Genomic DNA, 15,191 nt, shown 5'->3' with positions numbered 1-15,191 from the left:
CATCTCTCTGGCTCCGGGCCCCAGCTGTCTCACTCCTCTCCTGGAACTCTCACTACTGTTGTTCCAGTGAGGTTGTTTCTACTTAGTGCTGGGAAGGGAGGCATAAACCTGGCTTCTGCTCCTCTAGTGCGATCACAGATCAAGGCAGACCATGGAACTCTTCTTCAGAGTTCTGCTTGCTGTGACAAGGGGCTTTCAAGGAAGGCCCTGGCAGTCCTTCTCCGGAGAAGCAGTGAAAATGACTTGTCTGGTCCTGGGATAGGATGCCAGCAGCTGTGTGTGACTGGGCATGCTCTGGGGAGGTTGGGGCTTCAGTCAGAGAGCTGTGGGCCCTGCTTGCCCATCCCTCTCTCATTTATCTGTCCATATCCTGTTGTGCAGTGCCCTGGGGAATCCCAGGGGGAAGACTCTAATGCTACAGGTAGCTTCCGTAGCTTTAACTACAGAGGGAACCTGTTCTGTTTTTTGAGAGAGATCAGGGCACTGGGTTAATTTCTTGAAATATATTTTGCCAAATGCTTTTTTCTTTTTATTCTAATTAAAGCCAAGGCATTAAAAGGTATAGTGTCTATTGGAATTGTGTCATATCTTATTCCCCTTACTCAACTCCTCCTTTCTAGGGAGCATGTCTGGAGCCTGTCACAGAAGCTTTGCCTTTGTCTCTGTGGCACTGACTAGAAGCTGCCAGGCTTCTGAGGGGATTTGGTTTGATTACATATATTTGATATTTTCTACTCTTCTGATCAGGGAAAAAAATAGCCTTGGGTAAGAAGAAGATGCAGATGTGTACTTTAAGAGCCGCTTTGGGCATATTTCCAAAATGGTAGCCACTCCCAAATCTTGGGGACACTACAAGGTGGACATGTAGCCACGATCCATTCATGCATTCTTATCCAGGGGGGACAGGCTTCTGTTCCTTGAGTGCATTGACTCATTGCTGAGGCCTTGTGTGTTCAAGTCCATCCATCCTGGAGGAAGAATAGGTCACAAGAGGCTGAGAAAGTTGGCAGGAAAACTCACAGGGTTTTTATGTATATTTTGTGTCTTGATTTGAGCCCCACAGACATCCTTAGAGAGATGTAGGATTAACTCTGTTTTATAGATAAGGAAGCTGAAGTTCAGGTAGATTAAGGGATGGGTCTGAAATCACAAGCTGAGAAGTGGCAGATCAGGGCCTTTATTCTAAGTCTACTTAGTGCTCGTTCTCAAAGCCTTTGCCTTCCCAGAGCTCTTCCCCTTTCTGCTCCCTGTGCCTCAACTTCTAAGGAACATGAGTAACCTGATAGGAGAGTTGAAAAGGAAACTGCACTCAGACTGCACTCAGGACTCAAAGATCCTGACCTGTTTACTAATGAAATATGTCTACCTCGGGATACATCACATATGTTGGCGCTGGCCAGTAAACAATTTTTTGTGAAGAGGAGGGAAATAGCCAAAGAGTTATGAGGAACAATGAGTTTATCATATTTCTCCTGACACTGGTCACCCAGGATACTCCCTAAAACCCCAGAAATTCCCAGATTTGCCAAACATGCATTTGTCCTTTGCAAAAATAAAAAAGCAATAAAATGAGTTGTCAAACTGTCCTTAGGGTTGGAGCAATGGGAAGTCAATCTTTCCCCAAATTCTGGATTTTCTTTACAAGTTATTTGAAGCAGCATTGTATGAGAAGTGCAGCTGTATTAGAGAAAGTGTGCGTGTGTGTTGGGGGTGGGGGAGTTGTAAGTGTGAGAGACAGAGAAGAGAGAGAGAGACAGAGAATAGAGAAAGAGAATATGAGCTTCACAAATACAAAGCAATGAGTTTTTTTCTAACAAGCCTGGCTGAGTTTCCAGTAATTCTGCAGCTGTGACATGACTAGTCCACTGAGATATTCAGCACTGGTTGTAAAAATACAACTAAAATTTATTCAATCAATAGCAAGATGCAGTGATGCTTTTAAGAGTCACCTTACTTGTAAAAGTGGCTTCACCAAAGATAGGAAAGATGAACGAGTTGTCTGCTTTTCTTCAGACCTGGCTCTGTTTTTCTTTCTAGACACTTCACGGGGTACAAAGATTTCATATGGAAATGAGACACCTTGTCTCTTGAAGCATCACCATTGATATCTCAATAAGACTAGCCCTCTCATTAGCCAGACTCTTACAAGCTGTACAACAGCAGGTTTGAAGTTCTGCTCAGAGGGTCTTAATTGCCGTTGTTGAGTCTGCTTTGGGCCATCTGTGCTGACAGAACACTCAGTCCTCCCTCCCATGACATTTCCTTGCACACAGTGACCTCCATGTTCCAGATTGAATGTGATTTCCCCGCCCCATGTGCACGTCCTGCGTGTCACACCATGTGGCGATGAGCAAAGCCAGTTCTCTGACCCAAGTGAGGACTGCCAACAGGGCTCCCTGCAGCACTGCACCTGGCATCTGAACCTACAGATATCTGTGTGACATCACGAAAATCACCCCAGCTCTCAATTTGCATGTAGAAGGGGGTTGTTGGGGCAAAGAAGTTGCTGTATTTAAGGATTTGGTGAGAACAATGGCTAAGAAGCACTGATCCTCTCTCCTTCTGAGCTCTGATTTCCCTCCACTTTGGGTCCTGGCCACTCCTCCAGGAGCCACATGGTTACCTGGCCCCACAGCAGCCTCCTGGCACTGTAGTTTGGATACCAAGAGCCTGCTTGGGCCCCATTCTTTCCAGCCTGATGGCTGAGTTCTGAGAGTAGGAAACAGAAGGGAGTACCTGGGTAGTGGAGTACCTGGGTGAACTATGGCCCTGCCGCATTTGTGGTGACCTGCTACTCAAGACAGTATTGCTTGCAGATGGATGTCTTTGCATTTCCCCCGGAATGAGCTTTCTTAATCTTCTCCCAGAGTGAGCTGGCTGCTCTTCTAGCTGCAGCCTCAGCAGTTTCTGGACAGATTTTGTTGGTTTACGACTAAGCAGGAAAAGCAGGAAAAGCAAGCTCCTGGGCCAAGAGCTCAGCAGGGGTTCCCTCCCTTCAAAGAAAGTGTAAAGAAGGTGCTGAAGTTAGGGAATCTGGGGCTCTGCTGTTAGCACTTGTGCCCCACACCCTCCCTCTGCCTCAGAAAGCTGGGCTGGGTGTAGCATGTGACCACAGAGGCAGGGACTGCACCCCAGAAATTGATTCACACTTTTCTGCTCAGCTCACTAATGCCATGGCCCTGAGAAGATGACCTACTGTGGCTGTTCCTCTGTAACATTAAAGTGCTTCTACACAGCATCTGCTATGGAACCTGAAGGACATCGGCATGCCACTCATGCCCTCACACCACTGATAAAGAAAGCAAGGAAGTTTTTGGCCTACAGGAAATTTAAATATAAAGTTAAGCTAGGATGCAGGCTAAGATGCCATCCCATCCCTGGTGCCTGTTTCTTCCCTGGCAGGCCTCCAAGGACAACTCGTTCAACTCTTGCCCTTCCTCCAGGGTGCCTAGTCTTGGTGTGGCTTTCTTCCACCTCTGGACTCTTGTACTTTGGGCTATGGGTGCCCACTTTCTGTAATCCCTCCATTTTACTCTGCCTTCTCTAAGGGCCCGTGAAACCAAGGCCATCTACCCTTTAACAGATTTTGAACCAAGATCATAGCATGTGGCCAGGAGGAAATTGGAATCACTCTTACCCTCTGCTAGACTCACTTTGTTTGCACTTGCTTGTGAGGTACTTGTGTGCCTCACAAGTAAGCAGGATTGAATAAAGTGGAGCCTAATGAGTGGGGCTTTCTGCATATTGGCTTCTCTCATCAGGATGCTGCATGCCAGAGAGCCTGGGAATAACCTCATCCATGATGGGTTAAAATAAAGTTTCTCTCCTGCCCATGGATATCGATGATGAGAGAGAAAATGCAATTAACCTTGAATACTTTAGGTCACTGGCCCGAGCTTGCTTTCTGCTTGCTGCCTCAGTCCCTTCCCTAAAGAATAGGCAAACCATAGAGAACCAGAACCAGGCGTTCCAGGGAGGAGCAAAAATAGGAATTATCCCACCCTCAGAGCTGCACAGTGATTCCAAGAGGCTCATGAATCATTCTGTGCACCATATAGAGAGAATAAATGGGTTGTACCTATATGCACTAGCATTTTCAAAGATGTATAGGTACTGTTGTGGTTCATAAAATATAAATTTATTTTTTAAACAAGTGCTTAATAAGTTATTTTGATCCAATAATGTCTTTGGGAAGAGAATAACCTCAGAAGTTTAGCTGCAAGGTGAGGATTTGGGTGCTCTGCCTCAGCTCACTCGTCCTGAAGATAAATGTCCTCAGGCATGGAGCTCTGACTTTGTGACTAAACAGTAATCACCTGTCAGCACAAGTGCCTGTTTCTCCAGTATAATCAGTGGCACAACATTCAATGCATAGTTTAGCCACAGTGCCAGGGCAACTGCAGGCAAAGGGAAGGGAGGATGGCTTTGCCACCTCATCAAAAGAAAAGACTGGCTGTCAGAGAATATTCCAGAAACCCCTGGACTTAGGACTGGGAAACCATGGAGAGAGTATCCTAGGACACAGCTGGCATCAGGAAGTGCAAGGGGATCCACAAGCCCAGGAAGTGGTAAAATTCCTAAAATCTTGCCCCTGCCGTTGGCTTATAGGGAGCCCATCATGATGGTTCAGCTCCTGTGATTTCACCCAATGCTGCCTCAGAAGGAAGGGCTTTGTCCAACCCTCTGTGAAAGGTGCCTTCGCAGCAGTGCTCTAAGTTGATTCTACCTTTGCATACCTGCTAGGGATTTAAATTTCATGGAATTCTGCTATGAGAAGGAAGTCTGTCTTCTACCTCTTTCCTCATTCCCCTCACCCCCACCCCAGCCTTGGAGAAATAGCAAAGGAAGATACTTCTCTTCATTAGTCTGTGCAAGAGCCCTGCAGCTCAAAACAATGTATCTAATACTGGTAACTGGTAAATGGGAACTTGAGGGAACTATGTCTTCACAGCTGGGAGCAGGGGGATTCACCAGGTGCTGAAAAGTAACCAGAAAAAGGTCTTTTTTTATGTAGCTATAGGGAATGGGTAATGGGATATGTCCTTATTTCCTAACTACTCCAAGAGAAAAGCCATACTTCCTTTTTCTTCCTGTGAAGCGGAAGAAATCTGAAGTTGGATCTACTAAGTTCAGGGTTCTCACCAGCTAAGAGCCTTACAAGTGCATCTGAGCTCGCAGCCCATGAGAATGAGTTGTTTTATGGAAGGCAGGATTCTTATTAAAAGTCCATATGATCTCCATCACAGAAGCATGTTTTTCCTATAGCTATCGCTATCCCATTGCTAATCTGGTTGTTGTATGTATGGAAGCAAACTTCTTCAGCCCGTAAAACTCACATCATACTGTAGTAGTGTTTGTAAAAAACATTTTTTCATTTAAAAAAAAAAAACAAAACAAAAACCGCTGATCACAATGCAATAGCCAGCTTTGTGCAAAGTAAAATTTGTAGAGAAAAACAATGAAAATATGCTACTGTCTCTCACTGTTTCATTTCAATTGCTCTGAGAGAGATAATAGTGTAGGATATGCTGCATGGAATAGAGTTGAACATGTTTCCTCTGCCCCCAGAGAACCTGAAATACCTCTTTAAGCTCTTCTCACTCTCTGGGCATCAGTGAAGAAGTAGTTAATAGGCCCTGCACAAAGAAAGTTCTGACGGAGTCCTTTGAAAGACCTGGTTTGTGGCCCACCACCCAGAAGTCCCAGCGTGATTCATAATGAGTCTCTGTCCTGAGAGTCACTCTTTCCTGTGAGGGACCAAAGACAGGGGGAATAGGGCCTGCGAGTTCAGGCTTATGTTGTGAGAGGGAGTGTGAGGCCAGCAGAAGTGATACCAGTGGGCTGGGGGAGCTCCCCAAACACCAGTGAGACCTCCACCCCAGCTGGTGTTCAGGCTCTTGACGCCATTGAGAAGATAATAATTCTGTCAAGGAATTCAAGGAAGAGTCAGAAAATAGTAAAAGTACAGAGATTTATTGCAAAGGGCAAAGTACACATTCAAGAAAAGGGAGCGTAGGCGCACTCGAGAGAGTCACACAGTGGGGTTTGGGATTTCTGTCTTTATGGGTTTCTTTAACCAAGGGGTGGAATATTCATGAAAATTCTTGGGAAAGGGTAGAGATTTCTCATAACCGCAGTGGCACCTATTTTTACAGCAAATATGGGTGGTCTTGGAACAGTCCTGGCGCTGGTAGGTGTGTGATCTAGTATGTTAATGAGTTTATAATGAGGTCCTAGGAGAAACCTAGGTCAAATCCAGCCACATATTGGGTTCAGTAGGTCTTAGCTAGCTTGGTCCATGCCCTGTTTTTTAGGGTCTTATCAGCCCATAGCCTCTAGTCATGTGAAACTGCTGTCTGGAATTTTTATTCTCTTGTGACCACCCTATATTATTCCTGTCTCAGACGAGGAGGGACATGTGCCCACATGTTGCCTCCTTCTGTAGTTGAGCTGTCTACTCACCCATTCTTCCAGCGCCTGCAAGGACAAACTTCTTAACATAACTGCTACGAGATTAGCATTCTACCCTAGTTCTCCTTGGATAGTATGGGGTGAGCTAGCAGAAGGGGAAGAGGGGAGGTGTAAACCTTTTGTGAAGGTCTTAAAAATATGCTCATTCTTGGGGCAGGGCCAGGCCCTTTGATAATCACCCACAGCCTTGGGCCTTGGCACGGGAGAGATCTTTGGATCTTATCTTACAACCTCAATTTGTGAGGCAAACGTGATAACCACTACACTACAGAAATTCCTCATACAACCTCAATTTGTATGCAAAATTAGACATAGACCTGCCAGAGATCATCATCTGAACTAAGCTGCAGAGACCACTGCGGGGAGGCCAGCGATGGATGCTGTGCAGGCTCCAGGTGTTTTGACAGTTTCCTGCAAGTCATTCTCCTCCCACTTCATCCTTGGCACCCAGGCAGGTCTCTGAAGTAGAAGGTTATGGGTTATAAACAGCCTAGCTTTTCACCATTTTGTGAAATCTTTCAGCCAACTTTTCCCTTCTATTCATTCAGTAATTTATTCCACAAAGAATTATTGAGGACCTGCCTGCAATGCCTCAGGCCCTGTGCTAAGTTCTGGGGGAAGGCTTCTGACTTCATGAAAATTACAGTCTAGAAAGGAAGCAGATAGTAAATAAATAAGTAAACAAATCAACAAGATAATTACAGATTGGTATAAGTGCTATGAAGGACATAAATGGCAAAATGAGATGGAAAGTAACTGGGAAGGGCTGTACTACAGGGAAAGGCCTCTCTGAAGAGAGGACATTTGAGCTGAGTCCTCAAAAAATAGGAGTGGCTGCAAAGAGCTGCAGAAGAACATTCCCGGCAGAGGGAATGCAAAGACAGAGAGGCAGAAAAGCTTTGGGGAGTTCAGAACGGAAAGGCCATGGCTGGAGTACAGTGAGGAGAATGATTTTGGGTGAGTGCAGAGAGAAGTCAGGAGCCAGGCTATACAGGGCCTGGGACGCCATGATCAGAGTTTTCATTTTATTCTGAGAGCAACAAGTATTAAGAGAAGTGAGTAACATAAAGATCATTGTATGTTCACTGCCACATTGTTTGTAATAGCAAATTAGAAACAAATGTCATCAATATGGAACTGGGTAAATAATTTTAGATTCATTGCAGTGACATGCAGCAGTTAAAAACGGTGAGGCATATCTATATATATTGCTATAGAAGGATTTGCAAGATACCCTAAGTGGGAGAAAAGAGCTTAAAAATATGTTACAAAATGTATTTTTAAAAGAGGAGATGTATATGTATGTAGGTTTGCCTGTGTATAAAACATCACATAAAGGATATACAAGAGGGCTGGGCATGGTGGCTCACGCCTATCATCCTAGCCCTTTGGGAGGCTGAGGCAGGCAGATCACCTAAGGTCAAAAGTTAGAGACCAGCCTGACCAACATGGTGAAACCCTGTGTCTACTAAAAATACAAAAATTAGCTGGATGTGGTGGCGCATGCATGTAATCCCAGCTACTTGGGAGGCTGAGACTGGAGAATCGCTTGAACCCAGGAGGCAGAGGTTGCAGTGAGCCGAAACTGCACCACTGCACTCCAGCCTCGGCGACAGAACGAGACTCCTTCTCAAAAAAAAAAAAAAAAAGAGAAAGGATATACAAGAAGCTGATAACAGTTGCTTCTGGGGAGAGGAACTGGGGCACCGGGTGGCCAGGGTAGAAAGGAGACTTACTGTTCATAGTATATCCTTTTGTATGTTTAAATATCCTACAATGTGCCTGATCACTTATTCAGCAAGAAAGAGATGGTGTCTGAATTGCGGACACCCTCATTGCTGTGCGGAGAATGGACTGGAGAGGGCAAGAGCAGAGACAGAGGGTCAGTTAGAAGGCTCTGGCAGTGGTCCTGTTGAGGGATGGCTTGACCTGTGGTGTTGGTAAATGGAGAGGAAGAGATGTGGATGGATTCACGATTTACTTTAGAGGCTCAGCCAGCTGGGCCTGGTGTAATTACTGCTGTATTCCACACTGACATTCCCTACACCCACAGTTTAAGAAAGCTTTGTGCATTTGAGATGGGAACTGGGCTTACCTGACTCTACCCTGACTTCTCTGACATCTTTGTGGTGGGAAGGGTTCTTGGGCTCCTTCCAGGTGCTAAAAACCTCCGGATTCCAGACAGTGATGTATCACAATGTGGACGACATAGTTATGGACATTCACCCCTTTCACAGACACATGCAACAGTTGCAAACAACTTTTAATGGCTACCAAAAAAAAAAAAAAAAAAAAAAAAAAAACCAAGTTACACTGAAGAAGCCCACTCGTTTCTCAATGGAACTTTCTTTCTTTGCAGAGAGATGCCAAAGGCCAGTACCTGTTTGACCTTCTTTGCCACCACCTGAACCTACTTGAGAAAGACTATTTTGGTATCCGCTTTGTAGACCCAGATAAGCAGCGGGTAAGTCAATATTCAAAACACAAGAGGACAGAGCTAGTCAATAAGCCTGAGGTCTTGAACTGTCATTCATATTCAAAGTCAAGCTTCAGGAATCAGGGACCAACCAGACCCTGCAGTTGGATGTCGTCTCTTCAAATCATAGCATTAGACCTGGAAGGCACCTTGGCTAGAGCTCACCTGGAGAAGCTTGTCATTTTACAGTTGCTGAAATAGCAGGCTAGGAAGCTTAAGTGATTTGCACAAAGTTGGAGGCAGAGCAGCTGGGCTGGAGTTGTGGTCTTGGAGCCCAGGTCACAGGTGAGCCTCTCCTGCCCCCTTTCTAGTAAGCAGCTGAACCACATTGTACTGGTTAAGAAAGGCCTCACCAAAAGTGCCATACCAACCCAATTTAGACATGACAGAGACAGAGCCAACCCAGCGTGGGCCTTGCGGATCTTGCAGTTCTTGCTCTGCTCTACACAGCATAGGCAGCTCTGCAGACACAGGGCATTCTGACAGACAAGGGTTCTGATATTCCAGACAGACACAGGAACAAGTCCATTATCTCAGGCCCCTGCCTATTTCTCCACCTTCATCTCCCTGACCTGTCTTCTCCCTGCTGTGGTGCCACCAGACAGTAATATTTTTGCTCTCCAGATAAATCCTACCTTCTTTCTTTACAGAGCCTTCATCTATAGAGTTCCCCTGCCTAGAATCTTCTCCTTTTCCTCACCGCTCCACACTCCACACCCTTCTTCCAGCTAACTCCTTTTCACACTTAAGATCTTAGCTTAGACTTTCACTTCCTCTGGGAAGTCTTCCCTAACCCCACTCGGTATTAGGGATCCTCCTATGGGCCCCCATGTGCCCTCTGCTACCCTGTTATAGCACTTATTACAGCATTCTGTGATTACCTGTGTTCCCTGCAAAACTATTAAGTTCCATGAGGGCCTGGACTTTACCTCATTCATCACTATCTCCCAGGTAACTAGCACAGGTCTACAATGTAGTTGGTGTTCAATAAACGTTTTCTGAAGAAATGAATGTGTGAGTGAGTTAATGGCTTATAGTGTTGTATTTCTTACGTCCATTTGCTTAGCCTCCCACCTGCAGTTTCTATAACTTCCCTTCATCTACCCTTTGCTCTTTGTGGAGATGTACTCTCTGGCATCCCCACTGAAGTGGAGAGGTAATGGTGGACTATTTTTTACAAATGGTGTTTCTTTGTTTGGTCCAAACTTTTATCCTTAAAAAGGAAGGCTGACTGTGTGCAGTGGCTCATGCCTGTAATACTGGTACTTTGGGAGGCTAAGACAGGCAGATTGTTTCAGCCCATGAGTTCATGACCAGCCTGGGCAACATGGCAAAACCCTGTCTCCACTAAAAATACAAAAATTAGCTGGAAATGGTGGCGTGTGCCTGTAGTCCCAGCTACGTGGGAGGCTGAGACATGAGAATCACTTGAACTCAGGAGATGGAGGTTACAGTGAGCCAAGATCACACCACTGCACTCTAGCCTGGGAGACAGAGCAAGACTCTGTCTTAAAAAAAAATAAAATAAAATAAAAGGAGGGCCAGTTACTCCAAGGTCTCTTCATCCCCTAGAGTAGTGGTATATGAAGAAAAAAAGCCAAATTGTATCCTGTTCATTGGTTTTTTAGTTAGGTCAGAATGTGCTTGAGGAGAGTAAGAGAATATGTGGATGTGGTCAAGGTTAAAATGAGAAGGAGCTAGAGAGAGATAAGAACATGGGAAAGAGGAGAAATAAACATTTATGGAGTTCCTACTGCTTGCAGGCTCTGCACTGCACACAAACCTAGTTCTTCCAGTTGATGTATACTGCTCACTGAGTTGTGCCAGGCACTAAGCTAAGAGCTTCATGTATGTTATTCCATCTCATCCTTGACGAAATGAGATGAGTATCCCTAATGATAATATCTGTTCTCCAGATGAGTAAATAAAATCTCAGATAAGTTAAGTAACTTCCCCAAGGTAAGTGGCAAAGCCAGCCTCAAGCTCAGACCTGTTTGACTCTAGGGACAATGTGGTTTCTGAGATTCCATGCTGAATGCATAACTGATAGCCTCTGAAAGTTGTGTAATTCTGTGCCTTGTGGGAGGGGTTAAGGAGAGCAGAGAGACTTGAGAGAGTATCTGAGGGTTTGTAGGGAAATGGGGACCTGTAAAGAATTGTCCTTAGTCCACTGATTCATGGTAGGATGGAGGAGCTGAGCTCCCCTGCTCCCTCAGGGTGTAAGGGCCTAAAATAAACCTCCTTCCCTGGGTCTCGAGACAGTCCGAACCCAGCACTCACATCCATCCCCATGTCACTGCTTGCTCTGCAGGAGCCTCCATGCATCTGGAAGCTCTCCTGGTCTCTCCTGGAGGAGCTGTCCTCACTCTCCTTCCCCAGGACTCCTGACTCAGGCCCAGGGCCTCCACCTTCTCTTGGCCTCTGCTTTGTACCCTTTCAAGTCCCTAGAGTCTGAAGATTGTGCCACATTGGCCCATTCACTCAAATAGAGGCAGAAACCCTCCTCTCTGAATCTTCTTTTCCTCTTCTTTTAATCCCTCCTCCCTAAGCCCATGTTGTCTGTTTGCTAGTGAATCTGGGACTGATTTGGTCAGGCATTTATGAAAAGCCACTCTAGCCGTCACCATATTCTTGGGTTCCTCTCAAGATTTCTCTGCCAGACTCCAAATCCTATGGATTGACTGTGACAGCTCTCCAGTCCCTTCTCACCCCTTGCTACTCTCTTCCAGCCTCAGTCCTTTCTTGAGCTCTCACTACAATAAAACTAAAATCTTCTTTCCAGCTATTGCCAAGGGGAATAGCCTTTTGTCATTCAGCTTTATCTGCCCTCTGCTGATAATGCATCTCACAGTCATTAATTTCTACCTTCCTTTGTTTATTTCTTTTAATCTATCAGTCTAATGTCTAGAGGTGTTGGTGTTCTGTGTACTGAGTCCCTGGCACTGACTATGTTCTCCTAACTGTCCACAACCCCAGTGTGCTCTGAACAGATAGGCCTCCTCCCTCTTCACAGGCATACCCTGGAACCCCAGTTGTTTCTGAGCAATTTCATCTCTTGCCTTTGCCTCCCTGTGAAGCTGAGCCATAGTGGGCCGTGTAATGTGAGAAGGACCTCTTAACCACATTGAGTGCCTATAATGAGTTGCCAGCCTCATGGGAACTCAGATCAGCAGAAGCAGGAGAGCAGAATGTCAGCCCAGATTATCCATGTGGAGCTGATGGAAGAACTGGCTCTTAGTGGGTCCATTAACTGCATGACCCATGGCCCAACCCAGAAGGTGATCACTGGGAATTAAGGGAGGCCAGGATGCTGACTGCAGGGCTCTGGCTGCTCTCCTGCCAGAGGGAGGACTCTGCCAAGACATTACACTAAATGGAAGTATCCAGAAAAGAAGGAAGTATGGGCCCAGTCCCTTTGCCATTCAGCAGTTACCTATTGAACGCTGTGCTAGGCACTGGTGATACAGTTGTAAACAAGACGGACAGTTCTGGGCCTTCATGGAGCTTACATCTGGCAATGTTAAGTTACCTCTGGATAATCAAACCCCAATTAATAGCAGTCCTACCTAATCCTGATTAGCAAAAAGCAACAAACATCAATAATAAATTTTATAAAGGACCCATGTAGAATTAAGAAACACATATAGAATGGTTTCATTGCTTCCCCCAAACATTTAAGTACCATGGGAAAATGTATTTTGCCTCTACGTCCTGCCTCCTTGAAAATCCAAGGGTACTATCCTATACGTTGGTTGTGGTTAGTTATCATTTGAGATTTAGATTTTAAAACATTGCTGGATGCCAAGGAATCTTGAGTATGTGTTTTCTAACACAAGGGTTGGCAATTTATGTTACTCAAAGAAAGATGGAATATATACCAGCCATCCCTGACTTAGGAAATTTCCACTTATCGCTGCTTTCTAGAGTTGCTACCAATATCTTCTATCCCCACTCTGCTGCCAAAAAAAAGAGAAAAAAAGCTGATGCATAACACACACACACACCACCCATTAAAGTCAGTATTTCCCAACTCAACCCAGGTGGGGCTCTGTCCCCGCCACACATACATGCAGTTGCTTGTGCCTAATCACATGCCAAAAACATGGCTGAGAACTTTGGCACCCTGCTTTGGAAGACAGCATTTCCAGGGAAGCCCAGAAATGGCATCTGAAGCTGGAACTATTCCCCCTTTCACAGCTGGCTTCATGGGAGCTCATTTCAGAAAATCATATCACTCTTTACTCTCCAAACTTATCTTTCCAAGCTTTTGGGCTGCTTTCACCCTAGGCTACAATCTGTCTAGTTTTTTAAGTTGGAGAAAACAAGTTATATTTTACAGCCCTTCTCATTAGGGTTTTCATGTTCTGTGTTCTCTGTTTCAGCATTGGCTGGAATTTACAAAGTCTGTGGTGAAGCAATTGAGATGTAAGTATTCTCCATGAAAAGACTCAAGCCACACCCCTGGGGAGGGTGGCATGAAACCTCCCACTTGCCGCAAGTTTTGGTCTACGTATATAATTTCCCACTGTTCTCAGTATAAGTTGGCCCTAAATATATGAGGGTTCTCTTCTGATGCTTCATGCTAGTGGGCAGTACAGCCCTGTCCTCTTCTGGGTGAGGGTCTTCCCTGATGGGCACCTCTTTTTCTCTGCAGCCCAGCCTCCATTCACCATGTGCTTCCGTGTGAAGTTTTATCCTGCAGACCCTGCTGCTCTGAAAGAAGAAATAACCAGGTGAGGTGAACATGCTTCCCACAGCCATTAGGACCTGTTGGAGAGCATAGGAAAGGGGGATGGTGACCTCTTAGAGCCTCTCGTTTGGAAGCGCCTAACTCTTAGAGGCAAGGAACTCTTCCTAAATATAATGACTTCTGTATTTCATTTCCACATGCTTTCTTTGTGTACCCCTCAGTGCAGTTGGAACAGAGCAGACTTCTTTCCTTCAAGAAGTGTGAAGACCACATCTTGAACTGGTCACTCTCAAAGGGATCTGCAGTAACTAATCAGAAGCATATTTTCTTTTACCTATCATGAGGCCACTGTGGACATTTTTGGAGAGAGCTATGTTGCTGCTTATTTTGGGGGTTGAAAACAGTTTCAGGTGGTCTAATGGATATACTTGGAAAATGCTAAGGCATCACACCAAAAGATAAGCTAGGAGATACTGAAGATTTTAAATCAAAATGGGTAAACTCTGGTGTGCCATTGGATCAGGTTCATGATCAGCTCTTTACTGTGGGAATCATGTTCTGTGGCAGGCAGACAGCTGCGTGGAATGCATCCTATCTATCCAGCACCACTCGAGGATGAGAAAGAATCTCTCTGCCTATAGCCATCCTAAACGAAGGTCAGTGAGTGAGAGCTTCAAAGCTTCCCCAGGATTTTGTGTATCTGAGCCAAATTTACTCTGAAAGCCTCACCTCAGAGATTCAAGAACTCTACAACAGGGATCCCTAATTTTTATATTAGAAAGACCTAATTTCGACATAAGCAAAACCTTGATGTTACTTTGTAGAAGGCAGGACCATAGGTGAGGATGTGATGCCAGGGAATCCTAGAGCTGAGGAAGAGACAGCACTGTCAGCCCTAACCCCTTCCCTAAGACCTTGGAGACAGCAAACGTGGGAATGAGGATATTGCCAGCCATATAGACCATTTATCCTATAAGGCTTTGAGATCCACTCCTAGATCCTGAACTGCTTGGGAAAATTCCAAAGACAGAAAAGGAGGAGGAAGAAGGAGGAAAGAATATGGAATTCTTTTCTTTTCTTTTTTTTTTTTTTGAGACGGAGTTTCGCTCTTGTTGCCCAGGCTGGGTACAGTGGTGTGATCTCAGCTCACTGCAACGTCTGCCTTCTGGTTTCAAGCGATTCTCCTGCCTCAGCCTCCTGAGTAACTGGGATTACAGGTGCCTGCCACCTGTTATTTTTTTTGTATTTTTAATAGAGCTGGGGTTTCACCATGTTGGCCAGGCTGGTCTCGAACTCCTGATCTCGTGACCTGCCTGCCTCGGCCTCCCAAAGTGCTGGGATTACAGGCGTGAGCCACTGCGCCTGGCCAGAATTATTTTCATTTCCCGATCTAAAGAGCAGGCCAGGTGAAAGGAGCAAAAGTTTCTCTAAGAGGGGAAATCAGGAAATGGGGAGAGGAGCTGGCAAAATCAGGAATTAGTAGTGCAAAGGCAACAAGGAAGTGGGACGGGGAGAAAAGTGGCTTCTTCATGGGCCCTTCACATGGGAGTTGAG

At 45.4% G+C, this 15,191-nt stretch overlaps 1 protein-coding gene across 6 annotated transcripts in view; it reads left to right on the top strand.

Annotated features, from left to right (window-relative positions):
* FRMD5 (FERM domain containing 5) overlaps positions 1-15,191 on the top strand; it is a 337,009-nt gene that overhangs the window by 273,751 nt on the left and 48,067 nt on the right. For 5 of the 6 annotated variants that reach the window (XM_008016802.3, XM_008016800.3, XM_008016803.3 and 2 more), the window contains exons 2-4: positions 8,831-8,935; positions 13,330-13,372; positions 13,602-13,680. In XM_008016802.3, coding sequence (XP_008014993.1) covers positions 8,831-8,935; positions 13,330-13,372; positions 13,602-13,680 — 227 coding nt within the window. Of the gene's footprint in view, positions 1-8,830; positions 8,936-13,329; positions 13,373-13,601; positions 13,681-14,204; positions 14,294-15,191 lie in introns of those variants that run through there. The other variant, XM_073012127.1, reaches the window with a different exon arrangement.

The sequence above is a fragment of the Chlorocebus sabaeus genome, chromosome 26, assembly GCF_047675955.1.
Source record: "Chlorocebus sabaeus isolate Y175 chromosome 26, mChlSab1.0.hap1, whole genome shotgun sequence".
NCBI classification, from domain to species: Eukaryota; Metazoa; Chordata; class Mammalia; order Primates; family Cercopithecidae; genus Chlorocebus; species Chlorocebus sabaeus.
This window is presented reverse-complemented; position numbering and strand designations above follow the sequence as displayed.